Source organism: Meriones unguiculatus, chromosome 15 (genome assembly GCF_030254825.1).
Source record: "Meriones unguiculatus strain TT.TT164.6M chromosome 15, Bangor_MerUng_6.1, whole genome shotgun sequence".
Lineage (NCBI taxonomy): Eukaryota > Metazoa > Chordata > Mammalia > Rodentia > Muridae > Meriones > Meriones unguiculatus.
The window spans coordinates 46,638,177-46,657,156 of record NC_083362.1 but is presented as its reverse complement, the minus strand read 5'-3'; the positions used below and the strand labels follow the sequence as shown (position 1 = coordinate 46,657,156).

The 18,980-nt window shown below is 40.4% G+C and overlaps 2 protein-coding genes across 7 annotated transcripts in view; one reads left to right on the top strand and one right to left on the bottom strand.

The window, feature by feature from the left end:
• Positions 1-3,247: 3,247 nt before the first annotated feature.
• On the bottom strand, positions 3,248-12,667 carry Ndufb3 (NADH:ubiquinone oxidoreductase subunit B3). 3 transcript variants are annotated; one of them, XM_021652175.2, is made up of 3 exons: positions 12,532-12,667; positions 6,432-6,573; positions 3,248-3,567 (listed from the first exon to the last, which is right to left on the bottom strand). In XM_021652175.2, the coding sequence occupies exons 2-3, from the start codon at positions 6,569-6,571 to the stop codon at positions 3,411-3,413; spliced, it is 297 nt and encodes a 98-aa protein (XP_021507850.1). In that variant the 5' UTR covers positions 6,572-6,573; positions 12,532-12,667; the 3' UTR covers positions 3,248-3,410. The 3 variants fall into 3 exon arrangements, with proteins under 3 accessions (XP_021507850.1, XP_021507849.1, XP_060224405.1); XM_021652174.2 differs by having other exon boundaries at positions 12,516-12,651; XM_060368422.1 differs by lacking the exon at positions 12,532-12,667 and adding an exon at positions 6,672-6,692.
• A 204-nt stretch (positions 12,668-12,871) lies between these two features.
• Hycc2 (hyccin PI4KA lipid kinase complex subunit 2) overlaps positions 12,872-18,980 on the top strand; it is a 60,246-nt gene continuing 54,137 nt past the window's right edge. For 3 of the 4 annotated variants that reach the window (XM_021652160.2, XM_021652157.2, XM_021652159.2), the window contains exon 1: positions 12,872-12,953. The gene's annotated coding sequence lies outside the window, so the exon portion shown is untranslated. Of the gene's footprint in view, positions 13,062-18,980 lie in introns of all 4 variants that reach the window. The other variant, XM_021652158.2, reaches the window with a different exon arrangement.

Here is an 18,980-nt window from a genome sequence, read left to right as displayed (position 1 = left end):
GCAAACTTTGTGTGTGTGTGTATGTGTGTGCCTGCATATGTGTGCTGATGCACGCATTGATTATTGTTCACGTGGAAGCCAGATGTTTGGTGTCTCCACTATTGTTCTCCCTTATTTACTTTTTGAGACAGTGTCTCTCACTGAATCCGGAGCTCAGTGTTTGGGCGTGATGGACGGCAAGGCCTCAGGAGCCATCTTTCCCTGTCTCCCCAGCACTGGGGGGACAGACATGCACCCCAGTGCCTGTCTTCTCCTGGGTGCTGGAGATCCAAACTCAGGTCCTCATGCTTGTGCAGCGAGCACTTTACAAAACCACCGAGTCACCACCCGAGTTCAAAATTTATAGTTTAGTTGGCATGTTTTAAACTTTGGAGCAACTCCAGCACAGGGGAGGCGGAAGCAGGCAGATCTCTGTGAGTCTGAGGCTAGCCTGGACTACAGAATGAGACCTTGTCTCAACAAATCAACTAACTTTGAGCCACATACCCTCAATATAATTACTAATGAGTTAGTCATCTCACTTCTAGGGGCCCCACTGTTTTGTTTCTTTCCCTGTATTCTCGGCACTGTTTTTATTTTTTCCTTTTAATGCTATTTTTTAAATTTATCAATTTAGACATTACACACTTTCATTTCATAAAAAAAGCAGTTCATTGTTTAACCTCAAATTGTTGTATGTTCATCATGTAAAATGATTCACTCATTTAGATTCAGATAATACAATGCAAATTTAGATTGTTATAATTGCCCTTTATCAGGATACAATTATCAAAACCAATCCATCATAGCAGATTATATTGACAACTAGGATATTAAATCAATAATTGTATTTTTAAAAGCAAATCCAATGTATTGTTCTTGACAAGATGCTTAAAGTAGGCAGGGACAGACCAGACCTAAACATTACAGAAACAAGGATTGAAAGACAAAAGCTGCTTTCTTGAAAATACTCATTGTTGTTAGTTATTCTAATCAATATGCAGTGGACTATGTGTGTCCTCCTAAAATATGTTGACATTTAATTCCACTGTCATGGTATTTAGAGACAGAGGCTTTGGGAGATTCACTGATGAGGGCAGAGCCACCATGAATGGGATCAGTTCCTTAGTAAAAACATAAAAATAAAAAGGACAGAGTGAATATTTTTCCTCCCTCCAGTGCAAGAAGACAGCTTTTATAAACTAGACAGTTCTCACCAACAACACAACTGTGCTAGCAAATGACTGCAGTTTCTAATAATTCCATTGTACCACTTGAGTTTTATTAGAAATTCTTCTGCCTCGTTTAGGATTGCTCATTCTGATTTAATTGGCTTGACTACTCAAGGAAAGAACATCTTCTCAATAAACTCTTTTAAGCCCTCGTTTTTTATTTTAGAAATTACTTCTAAATTACTTGGTTGTTTTGCCTACACATATGTGTGTGTATCACGTGCATGCCTGGTGCCCCAGGAGGCCAGAGAGGTTGTGAACTCCTCGAACTGGAGTTACAGAAGGTTGTTGAGTCCACCATAGAGGGACTGGGTATACGAAAGCAGCTGGTGATCTTAACTGCTGGGCCAGCTCTCCTCTCCAGCCTCTTCATCTTTTTTTTGTTTGTTTGTTTTTCGAGACAGGGTTTCTCTGTGTAGGCTCGGCTCTCCTGGACTCACTTTTGTAGACCAGGTTGGCCTCGAACTCACAGAGATCCACCTGCCTCTGCCTCCCTGAGTGCTGGGATTACAGGTGTGCGCCACCATCCCCAGCTCAGCCTCTTAATCTTAACTGGTGACTTAACATAAGGGAAATGTACAGTTTGTTAAAAAGTGTTAGTTTTTCATATGGCAATGGTGAGGATTAAGAGAATCCTTTCCTTAATGTTAAAGTTTTTTTTTTTTTTTTTAAGGATTTGCTTATTTTTATGTGCTTTGGTGTTTTGCATGCATGTATGCCTGTGTCAGGGTGTTAGCTTCCCTGGAACACAGACAGTGTAACACCGAGTTACAGACAGTTGTGAGCTGCCATGAAGGCGCTGGGAACTGAACCCTGGGCGTCTGGAAGAGCAGCTGGTGCTCTTAACCACTGAGCCATCTCTCCAGCCCCAAATGTTAAAAACTTAACATGGGGGATATGTTCAGTTTATTAAAAGGTGTCAAGGTTTTTCACAACGTGGCAATAGTGAGGACTAAAAGAAAACAGGATTAAAGAAAAATGAGTATACTGCATGGGTATGTCCCTCTAAATAGCAAGACCAACTCCAATTTACAACCTGGAGGCAGATAGCTGAGGGAGAAGATAGCAGTGGTGTTACCCAGCGCTGCACCCTGCATGCTATACTATGGACCTTCCAAGGAAGATGTGGCCACGGTGTAATGGTGCCATGACTGTTACGGGATAACCGTTTTCTGTTAGGATTTGAGGCCTGCTTCACAGGAAGGAATCCGGGTTTTGTACTGCTGGTCAAGTCAGGACGTAGGAGGTTGCACGCCCCAGTGGGTAGGGGAGTCGGGGGAGATGGTGACTTACTACATTGTTTTGATAAATGTCACTTTGTCAAACTGCTTTTTAAATATTTATACTTGTACTCATAACCTTGGTAAGAGCTTTTTTTGTGGCAGCAGCAATCAATATAAAGACTACTAATTGGTCAAAATGATGACATTAAGTAACTGTAGAGTGCTCAGTCCTAAATGGGACACTTATATCAAAAACACCACACTTACACAGAGAGGTCCAGGAATATCATAGCAGAGGGGACAGAAAGAATGTAGGAACTGGACAGAAGAGTGCTACAAATGCTGTCTTCTAAGCATGACATGATGGTTGCACTGTGGCTACCTGAGTAAGATTCAGGAGCCGACATCCCTTTACGGGTAGCAGAGGGCCCCGTGAGGCTTGAACTACAATCAGGGAAGCACTGGCAACTGATGGCTATTGGGAAGAGTCGTTTTTCTTTGAGGGTGTGTCTGCTAGTAAGCTGTCTGAACTCCAGTGGACAGCTCCACCCTATGCAGATACAAGCACCGCTAGCTGGATTCCCGGGGTCATCAAAACAACAACCCTCTCAGAACACATCTGTTTGTGAAGTTCGATTTGGTGGCTGCCTGCTATGTGCAGAACACACCAGTGCTGGTACCTCCAACACCCACCATTCCAAACAAAGTCAAACACATATATTTGAGAGAGCCTCACTAGTCTAAGCTGGCCTTGAACTATGATCCTTCCTCCTCAACTTTCTAAGTGCTGGGATTATAAGTACACACATTAAATTTTTCTTTTTAATTTTATTTAAGAGTTGAAAAATAAAGTTTTCCTCACTTTGTTAAACCATACTAATATTCTTTCAAGGACAAACACACAGCCAAGGATACTACAGTGAGGAAATCTTATTTTTATGAAAGAGAAGTCACAAGATAATTCCAGGTGCTCTCTTCAGTGATGCTTCTTATGATCATCCTGGGAAGTCAGGAAATATTCAGCCCCTACAGCTACCACAAATGCAGCAAATCCCCATTTGAATCCTTTTAGTACTACGCTCATGAAGGTGATATCGTGTGCAAAGCCGCCCATGTATCTCCAAGCCTCATTGCTAAAAGAAAAAGGGAAGGAACATTATAACCACATACAATTCACGTTAATCCACTGAGCCAAATACATCTGATTTTCCTCTTCCTTAAATGCTACATTAGCCTTACTATATTGTTATAGTGGTGGCTTTTTGCTGCTGTGGTTCTGTCTTTGTTTGAAACAGCCTCCTTACGCAGCCCTGGCTGCCCTGACGCAGTGCAGACCTGCTGGCCTCACTGACTCCCTGCCCCTGGATCCCAAGTGCTGGGCTAAAGGCATGAGCCACTGTGCTGGGGATGACGTTTCCTTTGCTTTTTTTGAACAGGGCCTCACTCTGTAAGTCTGGCTGGCCTTCAATCTGTGGCAATACTCCTGCTTCAGCCTCCTGAACTGGAAGACTACAAACATGAACCACCACACCTGGTCATATGGCAACATTATTTAATACTGTAGGTCATAGTAGGGATATTTCTTTGGCATAGGATAATTAAGAATAAATGACCAGCTGGGCATCGTGGCGCATCCCTAGAATCCCAGCACTCAGGGAGGCAGAGGCAGGTTCTCTGTGAATTTGAGGCCAGCCTGCTCTATAAAAGTTGAGTCCAGAATAGCCAAAAAAAAAAAAACAAAAAACGAATAAATTCAGCAAAACATTCAAGAGCTATATAAAAGATTCATTATTAAAAAGGCACAAACTATCTCCAAACTAATGTGAGCTCAATATAAATACAGATAAATTTACATTATAAATTTTTGTGAAATAGTGAATGAGATCCCAACTAAAACCCAGGTTAGCTGTTTGTAGAAACTGATGAGCACATATTAAAGTTTATAGGCAAATAAAGACACAGAATAACTTAACCAAAGAAAGGTAACTGGAAATCTTATACCACCCTATTAAAGATTGTGGTATTGGGCCTAAATATAGACATACTGGGCAGAGAAACACAACAGAGCCAGAAACAGACCGCAGACGGGGTCTATTGATTTCTGACATATTTATCAAAGTAATTCAGCTGGGAGTTGTCTTTAGTAAATGGCCCTGAACCAACTGGCTATCCACTGATAATATTTTCCTCACTTCTTTCTTCAATTTAAGAAGACTGTAAGCTGAATGCGCTAACACAGGCCTGCAAAGCCGTACTCAGGAGGCTAAGACAGGAAGATCAAGAGGCTGAGCCTGGCTTGGGCTATACACATAACTGTCTCAAAAAGAATTAAAAGAAAGAAAAAGCTTCAAGAAATTATAGAGCAAAATCCTCGATGAGATACAAAAATAATAGTGTCAAAAGAAAAAATACTTACTTGGGGATTTATTGAAATTTAAAACATTAAGAAAATGAAAAGACAGGTTAGATACAATCATATACTCTGGGAAAGAACATTTACAAAATTTATATATAACAAAGGGCTTATTTTCAAAATATATAAAGAACTGTTACAGCTCATAACAAGAGTTCAAAACACCTGAGGACATGCTGCATCAAAATAACAGATACCTGCACAGAATGGTTTTAACAGTCACCAGTGTTCATGGAAACGGGAGTGAAGCCACCAAAATTCTGCTATATATTTACTAGAAGGGCTTCATCTTTTTTTTTTTTTTTTTTTTGAGATTAACTCTTATGTAGCCCAGTCTGGCTTCCAATTTGATACATAGCTGAGGATAGCCTTGTAATTCTAATCGTCCTGCTTCTACCTTTCAATGGCTCAGATTACAGGTGTGCACAAACATGTCTGGAGTTAGAATGGCTAAAGTTAAAAGACTGAAAACATTAAGTACTGATGAGACCATTAAGCAACTGAAATTCTCATTCCTGCTGGTAGGAGTGGGAAATGACACTACCACTTTAGAAAATGGTTTGGCAGTTCTCAGAAAAGGGCCCATTGCTCGCTTTATCATATAATCCAGAAATCTTTTTTTTTTTTTTTTTTTTTTTTTGAGACAGGGTTTGTTTGTATACGCTGTTCTGGAACTTGCTCTGTAGATCAGGCAGGCCTCAAACTCAATGATCCACTTGTCTCTTTCTTCCCAGTGCTGGCATTAAAGTTGTGTATCTCTATGCCCAGCCAGAAATCCCATTCTCAAGTATTTACCCCAGAGAAATGAAAATAGATCTTGATACAGACTTGTGAATGGTTGTAGCAACTTTCCTCATAATAAAAATCAAAAGCTGGAAATAATCTGAATGGTTACTGTGGTAAACAAAATGTGGTATCTGTATCATGGATATGAAAAACAGCCAACGTTTGTAAACAGTATGTCGATGGGCTGCGGACGATAGGCTTTCTAGAATGGAGTTGATTCCTTGGCACTTAAAAAAAACAAAGCCCAATCAATATGAAAATTCAACTCCTGCCACCTGTGCAAAGCACCAACATCCCACAGGATTCTAAGGAGAAAGCTTCAGGAAGGAAAACACTGGAGGGACAGAGCAGAGTACTAGCTGCCATGAGACAGAGGTATTGGCAGCAGCTGCAAAAAGAAACAAATTTTCTGGGATAACAGAAATATTCTGCATCATGACTTTAGTGGTGCTTCTATAACTGCCCGTTTGTAAAAACTAACAAAATGATAAGAAGCTATCCAAAAATGGGCGAACTGTACCGCACACCAATAAAACTAATGCTAAATATTGATTTAAGAGGCTACCGTTCACTCTGTGAAGCAGAGCGCACACACGACCTCTCTAAACTCATAAACCATTTGATTTGGCCCAGCAGGAAGACCAGGTGGGGAAAGGTGCCGGCTGCAGGACCCGCATGCAGGACAGAATTCCCTTGAGTTGTCTCTACACACTGAGGCAGATGTAGGCCCGCCCTCCTGCACCAGTAAACAAATAAAAGGGATTTCAAACAAAGAGGACAGCTCTAGACTCATCTTACCGAGCCCACGGATCCCTCAGCCCTTTCGCAGCAAGCTTCTTCTGAACCAGTTCTAATGGTGTCCCTTCAATCTTCCACTGTCTGTAATCTGGGAGGTGCAATTTGTCATGATCATGACCATGTCCATGTCCTGGGGCCATGTCTACAGGAAAAGAGTAGAAGAGGGAGAGACTGTAGATATCCAAGAGCCAAATCTGATGTTTATGTCCCAAGTGAAATGTTTTGAAAAGGGATAAATACTTGAAATTCTGCATAGAAAGTCTTTATTCTTTATTCTCAGGAGGAAGAGGCAGGTGGATCTCTGTGAGCTTGAGGCCATCCTAGCCTACATAGCAAGTTCCAGGCCAGCCATGGCTACATGGTGAGGTCCTGTCTCAAAAACAAACAAACAAAATCAATGCAAAAAAGCATACTATTCCATAATTAGTGTATGTTCACAGTTAGGGGATACACATATACAGAATGTGGAAAAGAAAAGTTAGTAATCCAGCACTCAGAAGCCTGCTCACTACTGAGCTCCTTTACCGCAGCAGTGATGTTTACTGAGCCTTCCGTGCCAGTTACATGGGGCTTTATAGGTATTAACTATCCTGCTTCTAAAATAATTTTGAAGTTAAAGTAAAAATACAGACTCCCCCATCTCCACCCCAAGACATGGTAGCCCACAAGTTCAATCTTGGCACTTGGCAGGCAGAGGCAAACAAATCTGAGTTCTTTGATGCCAGCCTGGTCTACATAGTGAGTTTTAGGACTAAGTAGGGAGACCTTGTCTCACAAAACTAAAACCAAACAAATAAAACAAAACCAAAACACCCCCCAAACAACAAGACCAAAACAAAACAAACAAAACACCCCACCAAAACAAAGTAAAAAAACAACCAACACTTTTTAGATGAAGACATAATGTCTGAAGATAATAATCAGGATCAACATAATAATCAGTCTTTCAACCTTGCACTTCAGTTTCAGTCTCTTCCTCCTAATGCCTGCACAATGGGCTCTTCTCTTTAGTCTTACTGCAAAATATGCTGATTTGTTATTTTTCTTTAGCTAGTTTTTAAAAATTACAGTATCAATTCTTTTAAATATACAAGAGAACAATTTCTGTAAAGAACCAGATAATAAAAATATTTTAGGTCTTGTGGGTAACAGGTATAACTGAGGATGTGTATGTGTGTGTGAGAGGGGGTAAAAGCAGTACTTTATTGATAAAATCCAAAATACAGCAAATAACTAAAGTAGTTTTTTTATGAAAAAGGTCTTTCAATGAAAAATTGAGTTTCTTTTTAGAAAGATAGCAATTTGATTACCTGGAACTTAAGGCTACTGTTCCTTAGCATCAAAATGGCTATACAAGTTCATCTGTACAAACACTGTAAGCTTTTGGGTCTCAACAAAAACAGACACAGGGCTAAATGTGGTGCAATGGCAGGACCTTACCAGTTCAAGAACTGACCAACTCCACCTTAAGACACCCTCTCAATCAATAAATTACCTTCATAAATAGAATGTCAGTGGTTAATGTTTTACTAGTGTAAAATAGACTTTATCTTAGTCCTCATGTAAGTTGCTATGAATTTAAAATTCAAAGGCGTGAACAGTGCTATGTTATCATTCATATAAGGGTAGGAGTATTGTTCTTCAGAAATAAAAGCAAACCAAAAATTTCCACCATTGTATCTCCAGTTAATAACATGAACAAGTTCAACAGTGAGACAAGATTTTTCAAAATGGGATTTTACAAAACAGAAGAAATTAAACCGCATCAGTGTATGCTAAAGACTTTATTACGCGAAATGCTTATTTCATTAAACAGTAATACTAGGATATGAGAAAAACTGAACACAGTAACCAATGAATAGTTAAAACTTAATATTTATAAAATGTTAAGAAATCACAGAACATTGCTGCAGATCTCCATCTGAAAAATTAAAAATATAGCCACCAAATACAAGTGAAAACTACAACACTCACAGTTTTGAATGAAACATTTAGTCTATTACTTTATATTATGTGGTGAAATCAGTAACATGAAAAAAAATCAGGCATGCTCATGTATGCTGCTGCTTCTTCATTTTCGCTTTTCAAGACAGGATTGCTCTGTGTAGCCCTGGCTGTCCTCTAACTCACAGAGATATTCCTCCAGTGTGCTGGGACTAAATGCTCATGTATGCTGCTGCTTCTTCATTTTCGCTTTTCAAGACAGGATTGCTCTGTGTAGCCCTGGCTGTCCTCTAACTCACAGAGATATTCCTCCAGTGTGCTGGGACTAAAGGCGTTCGCCACCACCAATGGGCTATGTGCATGCTTCGTTTTCCAGCCACTGGAGAGGCTGAGGCACAGAGCTCACTGGATTCCAAGAGCTTGAGGCCAGGCTAGGCAACACTATCAGAGTGTCTCAAAAAGCAAAACGAAAAAACAATGATATGAAAGGGGAAAAAACAGTTTCAGATTTGAGAATGACTTGAGACTCACCAAATGAAGGCTAATAGCATGCATTTAAAATGATAATGTTTTCACATGGTCATAGCATATTAAAAAAAATAAACCTTTTAAAATGTCTTATAGAGTTTACAAAACCCTTATTTGAATAAATGTTAACTCTAGAATATTAATCTTGATTGAGAATCTAAAAAAGACAGGCTCTTTCCCCCCAACAGTCTTACATAGATCAAGCTGACCTTCAGTTGATATACATCGAGACTGACCTGGAACTTCTGATCCTTCTGACTCCAGCTCTCAACTGCTGGATGACAGGCATGAGCCATGATGCTCAGTGGGCCAAGTTGTGATAAAATAATTTGTTTTTTTTAAATAAAATGTTTAAATATTACCAAAGTATAAGGCTACTTTGAAACTACAATATTACTATCTCAAAACACCAAGTTGGAATATAAGTCTTTAAAAGAAAACAAGAAACTATGAACCCATTTCTCTCGCACAAATTTCTTTAACAAAGCCAATATATTTTCTTATCTACCTAATTACCATATTCTAAAAAGGATTCTTCTACAGGAATTTCTAAAAGACAAAGTTAAATAAATGTATTCCTGAGGAATACTATACATTTATAGTTCTGTCTTAGCTGAACTGAGGTGCGCATGTGAGCAGTCACAACTACCTGGGAGGCTGAGGCACGGGGACCACTTCAGACCAGTTTAAAGCTGATGATGGGCGCCATCACATGACTCCCATCTCAAAGCACAAAACAAAAATTACTGTTACTTCAAAACAGCCATATCTCAAATGTTCAATGGGAGAGTTTAAAATTATCTTTTTATAAACTACTCCTAGCTATGAATACTAGAAAATCATCCAGTCTTTCTGGATTTCTATTTTTTCACATAACAAGGACCAAAATCTACCTTGCAAGATTAAGAAATGCGGAGAATACATGTGGTGCCTTCCATTTTCACATCCAAGTGGTGAGACTTTGACTGAGCAATTGTTCTGAAAAAATAAACTGGCATGACCCAGAAAATGGAACATTTGCTGGAGACAGAGAAATCCTGTCTCGAAAAACCAAGGAGAGGAAGGAAAAGAAACAAACACCTACAGCTACCAGTTCCTTTCCTGGGTCTGCACATTCTCATTTGGAATGTGACCATACAGCTAAGGAATTGGGAATTTTAATTAACTTAAATTTCAAAGTAAATTCTTTTTTGAAAAGCTATTTGTGTGTGTGTGTGTGTGTGTGTGTGTGTGTGTGTGTGTTTGACATGCATAGGAGTGTCTTGGGGGTCAAAATAGGATATTGGACCCCTGGAGCTGAAGTAATAAATGGGTGGTGATTGTGAACCATCTGGGGTGGGTACTAGGAACCCAACTCAGGTCCTCTGGAAGAGTAGCCAGTATCAAAGTAAATTTTTAAATCAATTATAAGAAAATACTAAAGTGTCTTTGGAATTATCTGGGTGTATGAATATATTTTTTCAATCTTATAAAATACACAGACCAAGTATTTATATTTATGAACACAATATAGATGTATATACATTGTGTATATGTATATATAATTTTTAAGACAGTATGAGAATATAGACTAATTCATTAATACTGTATATACACACACATTATACATAGGCCCTGGAATTCACTCTGTAGACTAGGCTGGTGTTGAACTCAGAGATCTGCCTGCCTTTGCCTCCCAAATGCTAGGATTAAAGGCATGCACCATCACACAAGGCTTCAGAGTAGATCTTTAAATGAGAACATGTTTAATATATTGGGTTAGTTTTTTTTTTTTTTTTAGTGTCTACTAGAAAATTTAACATCAATGTGTGGCTTCCTGCATCTCTATTGTACATCATTACTTAATAAAAATTTCTGCATATATTTGACAAGGGATATATTCTATCATATTTTTATGAGGCACACATAACTTTTCACTGGGGGTATGAGCAACCCCATCTTTTTGTTTGTTTGTTTTTCGAGATACGGTTTCTCTGTGTAGCCCTGCCTGTCCTGGACTCACTCTGTAGACCAGGCTGGCCTCGAACAGAGATCTGAGCGAGCACCTTGCCTCCCTGAGTGCTGCGATTACAGGTGTGTGTGTGTGTGTTATGCCACCATGCCTGGCTTACTTGTCTTTTTAATCTGTAAACTTCTTTTTTCTTGCATTACTGTAATAGTTACCATGGAAAAAGAAACCAAAAACAAAACTATACAAAACAACAAAAAAACTTCTTTTGATATTTTTTTTCTTGGTGGTTTTGCAACAGTCTCACTTAGTAGCTCAGACTGATTCTGAGCAGGAATACTGTGTTTTTAAAGCCTGCCTCTGCCTCAGAGTACTGGGATTACAGGCCTGTGCCACCCGCCTGATGAGCCACCCCTATCTTATAAGAATACTGTTTTATTTACTTGAGGCAATTTCACATAACTCAGTCTCTTCTCAGACTAGAGACATGATCAGGGATGACTTTGAATTCTTAATCCTACTATCTCTAGGTCCCAGGTGTACAGGCCTGAGAATTATGCTGGGTTCCTTTTTTTTTTTTTTTTAAAGAATCTTTATTTAAGGCCTTATTTATATGTGTGTGCGTCCATGTAGAGGTCAGAGGACAACTGAAAGAAACCGGTTCCTTTCTCATACCATGGAAAAAGTGAGTTATGCTGACCTGAGGACTCAGTGAAAGGAAAGCATCCTACTTTTAGAACTACTCATTTAAGGACACTGAAGAAGTAACTCAACAAAGAATGCACATATAACTACATTAAATTTAAAAGCCATCAAGAAACGAATTTCGGTTTGGTGATGCTCAACCTCCACTCAAGATGGCTTGTTCTAACACCGGAGAAGTGTTGACTTCATTTCCTTAAGGAATAAGAATAATGTAACTTCCACCACATGTAATTTTACAGTTTACCAGGGGCTTTTAGGTATCTTCCTCATTTAAAAACTGAGATGACCAGAGCCAGGAATGGTGGCGCACGCCTTTAGTGCCAGCATTCAGAAGGCGGAGGCAGGTGGATCTCTGTGAGTTCGAGACCAGGCTGGTCTACAAAGCGAACCTAAGGCCACACAAAGAAACCCCTCCTCCCCCAAAAAAATAACCCTGAGATGATCATAAAAATACAAGAAAATAAAGACAAATGAACTCTTACTGCTATTACATCCCTACTGATCCTAGGAATATGAAATAGACATTTTGTAACTTGGTTTTTCCACTTAAGCATCGGATCATAGATACTTTTACTAGGGAAACCATACTTAAAACAATACAAGATTGTCAGGCAACCGTTGGAATTATTTCTAGTTTAAGTATTTTCGGACCGGGGCTGTTCTTTACTCTATCCAAATACAACCCAAAAAGCCAGAAGGTGAGGATAAAGTTGCATGTGGCAGCGAAGGCGTGTAAAAAAAAAATTCTCTGGGATTTAACTACCACAATAATTCTCACAGCACCCTTCATCCGCCCCCGCTCAGCCCAGCTGCCCTCGGCTGCAGCGCTCCCCTGGCTAGGTCCCGGATCTCCTCCCGGTCTGAGCTGGTCCCGCTCAGCACTCTCCACTTCCGCAGTTCCCTGAGCAAAATTTAGATTATTCTCACTCCAGATGTCTCCCACCAACTCCCTAAATTACCGGACAGCAATCTGACCTCTCCGGATTCAACCTTCCAGCCGGAGCCAACCGGAAACGGACGTTGTCACTTCTACTGTCTTACGGCAGGAAAGCGGAGGAGATGTTAAGCGTTCCGGTCCCGGCGCAAGGCTCCTAGACGAGGTAGAGATGACACGAAGGAGACTGGAAGGCGAGGTGGTTTCCCACAGTTTGCAGCCGGAGTCCGACTGAGGTAGGGGTTGCCGAGGAGAAGGGTTGGGAGCCGTGTTTTCCTTGCCCCCGCACGGAAGCTTTTGGGGGAACACCGGGGGGGCGGGCCAAAGCGGCGGCGCAGCCAATGAGAGCGGCTGTTGTTCAGCGCGTGGCCCCGCTCAATGAGAGGGCTGGTTGTTCTGCTGCAGTTGGCAGGCTGCTGCGGGAGGCGGTGGCGGTAGGAAGCCTGAGGCTGCGGGGTGACAGGTAGGCGGCGGTGCCGTCTTCGGCTGGCGAGGCGGGGGGCACGCACGGAGCCTGGGGAAGAGGGTTTCCTTCTCCGGCTGCGGACACGGCGGCCGGGAGCTGACGGAGGTGAGGTGGGGAGGCGACAGCCGGACGGTTGGCGGATCCGGAGCCCTGCGGACCCGGGGACGGGCTCGGGAGGGTCGCGAGGAGCGGGCGGCTGCCGAGGCGGGTCGGGGCTGAGTGTTGGGGGGCGACGTGGGGCCCCGCGAAGGCCGTGAAGGTGTCGGTGGCGCGGGCTGGGGCGGGAGGGAGGCGGGAGCGAGACCCAGGTGGAGGGGGCTGAGGGAATGTCTTGCAAGGGAGCCTCAGGCTAGAGAAGGAGGCGGCGTTGCCGACACCTGAGTGAGAGCCCCGGGGTTGCTCCTAGGGCCGTTTCCCAGGACAGAGAGCGATGCGGAGAAGAGGGACGTTTGTCGGTGGTCAGGGCTGGCGGCTGTACATTATGTAACCCACGGCAGTTATTTTCCCCGACGATTCGGCCGACCCTGGTGGGAGAGGAGCTCTGGCAGCCCGTGGACACGGCTGAACACTTTCCTGCTGTCGTTGGCTCCGGTGTTTTCTCTACCCAGGCAGGCTCTGTAGGAGGAGGACAGCCTGAAGGCGAGAGTAGTCACGAAGCACTTATCCCAAATATGGGCTTGGGTTGAGAGACGACACGACGTTAGCCTGAGATGAATGTTGTCAGACTCGTGTCTTGTAGTACACGAATTTGCTTTGCGTCTTTAACCTTCAGAAAAGTGGAGAGCCTTGTAAGTCTGTAGAAGGTAGATGCAAATTAGAAAACGAACAGTAAATTGGTAGACCACTCGCCCGCTCCCAATGCTTGGACGTTATGGACTGTGAAAATAAGACGGAAATCTAAAGCAGAGGAGGGTCGATTTTTAAGTGATTTGCTTCGTTAAGTCTGAGAAGCTAGTTGTGAGTTATGTCTTGGGTTAAAAAAAAGAAAAGCTCTTTGAATGTCATGGACTTAGGTAAAGATGTATTTGCAAGTTAATGACTTTTGTTTTGAAAGGTCTTTTAAATTTATGGTTTGAACGGTTAAATACAGTACTAAAGCAAACTCGTGTGTGGTGGAAGGACACTTGATTTTATAACTCATTGAAAAAATCTTGTTCAAAGACTGGAAAACACTTTTTAAAAGTAGCACTAGAAATTACTAAAATGTAAGCTGCTTGAGAGTTTGCCGTCAAATTAGAAGACGAGAACAAATGTAGTATCAGGAAGTGTATTGTCTTTCTGGGCTTGCTTTTGAACTAAATGTTAAAAACTTTCTAAGATGTGACCTTTTTTCTACTATTGATCATTTATGTTAGTACATATAAAGGTAAAATTCTGTTTTTTTATCTCAAGATATCATTTGAGAAGAAATGAATCATTAGAATTTATTTTGAAATGTTCAACACACTGAGGTATTGGTCAGTGCTTTAAATAACATTTTTAGATGATACCTTTGTTATATTGTCTTTCATCTTTTTACAAGAATAATGCTATCTTAGTCACTAAGAAAACTTACATTTTTTTTTTTTATTTAGGTGAAATTCTGTAGTGCTTTACATACCTGTAAACAAATATTTGCCTTTAGGAAGGGTGATTTAAGAGAAGACTGTGTGTTTCTCTTATGTAACCAGCCTACTCTAGCTGTCTTAGAGAACTAATGGCTGATTTTCACTGGCCAGTAGGTGTCATTGTAGAATGCCATAAATTGAACACTTGAGTAGGAATTACCAAATAGTTTAAAAAACACTATCCAAAATTAGCTTCTAATAGTATCTGGATGATTTAAAATTATATAGATTCTGTCTTTTGAAAGATTTCAGTGTCAAAGCTACTAGTAAATAATTTGGAACTGATTATAAGGAAATTTTTTTGCTTACTTCAAATGTATACTGAAAGTTTTCCTTTTTAATATAACCCTTAAGCCGCCCCTCTCTTTCTCTTCTTTTATTCAGACTGTCTCACTCTGTAGTCCAGGCTAGCCATAAACTCACAGATATTCATCTACATTTGCCTCTTGAATACTGAGATTAAAAACAGGTACCACCACGACCAGTCCTTAAAGCTTTCTTAATAGGCAGTTTAGATTTGTTTTGTTGTTGTTAGTACACAGATTTGACATCTTATTGTAGTATATTAAGTTCTGGAATGATTTTCAGCCTGATTGACCTTTATTATAGAAAAAAGCAGTACTACATAGTTAGAATTAACTGCTTTCCATCAATCATTTTCTAAAATGATATACTGTGGGCAGAAGCCTCAACCACATTGTACTGTCAACTACACAAAATAATATTTTGTTGTTCTTTTAGTGCCAGAACAACAGAAATTTTGTGTTTCATTGTTTAATCCCATTGTTCAATTCCAGCTCCAGAATAGTTTTCTTTTACGTTTGTCTGGTTAGTAGACTATGTACGCTCCCGACGTAGGAGCTGACTCTTCCTCCGTGTCTTGAAGTGCAACGTAGTGGATTCTAGTGAGTGCTGGCACAGAAACCCGTGAAGGTGGTGTACACCTGCTGTTAGTACTTCCTTGCACCAGAGCCTACGGTTGAGCTTGTTCCTTTTCTAGCTCTGTTCCTTATGCTTGAAAAGGAGGGGCTTGGAGGGGCTGGGAGGTGGCTTAGGTATAGCACCTGTCATGCAAGTGTGAGGACCAGAATTTGGATCTCCAGGACCTATATAAATGCCAGGTGGCTGTTGGTGGCCAGTCGATAATCCCAGCACTTAAGAGTCAGAGAGTGAACCACCAGTGCAAGCTGGCTAGCTGGACCAGGCGAACTGGCAAGCTCTGGTTCAACTGAACACACCTCAGTGTATGTAAGGTGGAGAGCGAATGACACTGCGTCAGCCTCTGGCCTTCACATTCATGCTCGTACACGTATGTGCACCCACACACGGCAGCCACGCCACGTACATACACACTAAAAAGTTGGACCTACTTATGAGAATTCTCTAGGAAGGTAGAGATTATCTCAGAATAGTCCAGGAGTTTTGGGTTTTTGGTTTTGTAAAAAAGGACATATTCATATTTTTTAGTCTATCTATGCTTCCATTTAGAATCTTAATGATGGGAGAATATGAAGGAGGTAGAAGCATTTGGGGCAGGAGGAAAATCCCTGATTGATTTGGTTTACATCTGGCCTTCACTTTAGAATCTTTAATCTGATTCAGCTTCTGTCACTTGGGGGATGAACCAGTAACAGCAGCTTTAACTGAGTGCACCAGCCTCCAAATCTGCCAATACTTTTTAGCTCAATAAACTGTTTTAATTTGATGTCATAGCCACAGTAGCTTTTCTAGCCAGAAGTTGAAGTCACCAAAAATGAAAATGTGCTGATGGCCTTGGTTTGGATTAGTTTTTACTTGGCTTTCCATAAGTTTAATTGCTTTCCATAAGTCAAGCAATTTTCTTTCACAAATTAGTCGTATACTAATTAATTTGCAAAGATTTTAACTCATCTTATTTTTCAGAATGTGTCAGAAAGCTGTATTGTTTTAGAATTAAATTAAAATTGAGAAATAAGAATTGCACATTTAGCTGGCTAGTGGTGGTACACACACCTTTAATCTTGGCACTCAGGAGGCAGCTCAGGCAGATCTGTGTGAATGCCAGGTTAGCCAAGTCTGCACAGAAAAACCCTGTCTTGAAAAAACTTTGAAAGAAAGAAAAAAAGAAATAAAGAAAATTACAAGTTAGTTTTCAAATTAAACCATTTTCAGTAGATATTTGATAAATGATATGTAGTAAACTTAGAATTGCAAATCTTTTGACCTTGACATGGGTCAAGTTTAGAAGTTTATGGACTTCAGACATAATGTTTAGAGATTTGGGTGTTTGAGAAAGTATGAGAAAAAGTAAACGGAAAGTATAAATTCAACTGTATAATATGTAAAGCAGTGTGATTTAATTATTCATAAAGTTATATGATGGCTCAGAGGTTAAGAGCACTGGCTGCTCTTCCAAAGGTCCTGAGTTCAACTCCCAGCAACCACATGGTGGCTCACAACCATCTATAGTGAGATCCGGTGCCCTCTTCTGGCTCCAGGTGTACATGCAGGCAGAACATTGTACACATTAAAATTTTATAAATTTAAAATTTATAGTAATTTTTAGGTTTGAGGATTAATTGCCAAAATAATAGTGTGTGGTAAAGGGCACTGACAGTGAATGGCAAAGATGGGTCACTGAATAGTCACTATGTTGTAGCTTTCAAGAAATTTACATAAGTTAATTAATTAATTCATTGTCCATCACATGACTTTCTTTCTTTCTTTCTTTCTTTCTTTCTTTCTTTCTTTCTTTCTTTCTTTCTTTCTTAATTTTTTTGAAAACAGGAATCACTGTGTGGCTTTGGCTGACTGTGAATTCATAAATATCCTGCCCTTTTCATAGTGCTGGTAGTGTAAGTGGCACTACCACACCTGGCTGTATCTTCTCTGTTATCATCTTGTTAATATATTGAAGCTAGAATCCTGATATTATCATTTTTGTTGTTTGCTTTGCTCTGAGGTTAGTTTGAGATGGATTTCAGTAGTCATTCAAGCCTGTCTTCTGAGTGATGGCAGTGCCTCATACCTGGCTTGGTAATGTTTCCTTTAACAATCTGTTAATGGGACTTCAAATGTAGTTTGGTCGGTAGAATGTTTGGCTGGGTTTAATCCCTAGTGTATCACAAGCGAGACATAGTGGCCTACGCCTGTGAGCCCTGAGTTTAGCTATGGCACTAGTTTGAGGCTGCCTTCATAGGTTACAGAGACCCTGTTGCCTCTTATTGAGGTAATCCTTTGTTCTTAAAAACAACAAACAAAAAAACCATTTGTTACTTTGCATGCACATGTGCTTTGGAGGAGATGTGCGTGGTGAGAAGACAACTTTGAAGTCCTTTTCTTCCACTGTGGGTTCTGCAAGCTCAAACTCAGGTGTACATGGCAAGCACCTTCTGAGCTGTCTCATCAGCCCATATATCCTTGGTTCTGTTGGCGTTTTCTTCTGGTTTATTATTTACTTAGTTTTATTTTGCATCAGGATCTCATGTCCTGAATACTGGCCTTGAAATCCTGATTGTGCCTCAACTTCTCAATTGCTAGGATTACAAGCTTGTGCCGTCAAGCTCAGCTATTCTATCTCTTTAAAAAGGTATTTATTTATTTGTATATTTGTGCGTGTGGGCTAACATACAGCACATGTGTGGAGGTCAGAGGCCAATTTTGGGGAGTTGGTTCTCTCCTTTTACCATGTGGGTTCCGGGGACTGACCTCAGTAGTTCAATGTAGTGCTAACTATGTAGTTAGCCCCTTTACCTCCTGAACCATCTCACCTGCTCCATTTTTATCTTTTAATTGACACATAGTAACACACATTTATGGGGTACTATATGATATTTTAATATATACATACACAATACATGCATATATTACATAACATTCAAGTGAGGGTGACTTTTCTCAACTCCTCAGATATTTATCTTTTGTATATCTGTGGTGAGAACATTCAAAACCCTAGCTTCTTTGAAATGTAGATAGCTATAGTTATCTGTACTCATCTCACTGTGCAACAGAACATCAGAATTTCTATCACTCTATTAATAGTATCTATTAACTAACCTTTTTGCATCCCTCCCTACTATTTTCCCAGCCTCTTGTAATCACTGCCTTTACTCTCTACTTCTGAGATCAATCTTTAAAGATTCTATGAGAGATCATGTGATATTTGTCTTTCTGTGACTAACATTTAACATAATGTACTACAGGTTTCTCCGTGTTGTCACTGATGACAAGATTTCATCCTTTAACTCAATAATACTCTATTATATATATGACACATTTTTTTACTCATTCAGCAGTTGGTAGACACTTATTTTTGGCTGTTGTGAATAGTACTGCAATAAACATTGGAGACCGGTGTCTCTTAATGTGATTTCAATTCCTTTGGATACATACGCAGTACCAGACTTGTTGGATTGTCAGCGTTTTTTTAAAAATTATT

Coding starts and splice junctions, on each gene's coding strand:
- Ndufb3 (XM_021652175.2), bottom strand. CDS start 6,571: ATGGCCCCAGGACATGGACATGGTCATGATCATGACAAATTGCACCTC. Junction 3,568..6,431: donor CTGAGGGATCCGTGGGCTCG/GTAAGATGAGTC, acceptor TTTTTCTTTTAG/CAATGAGGCTTGGAGATACA.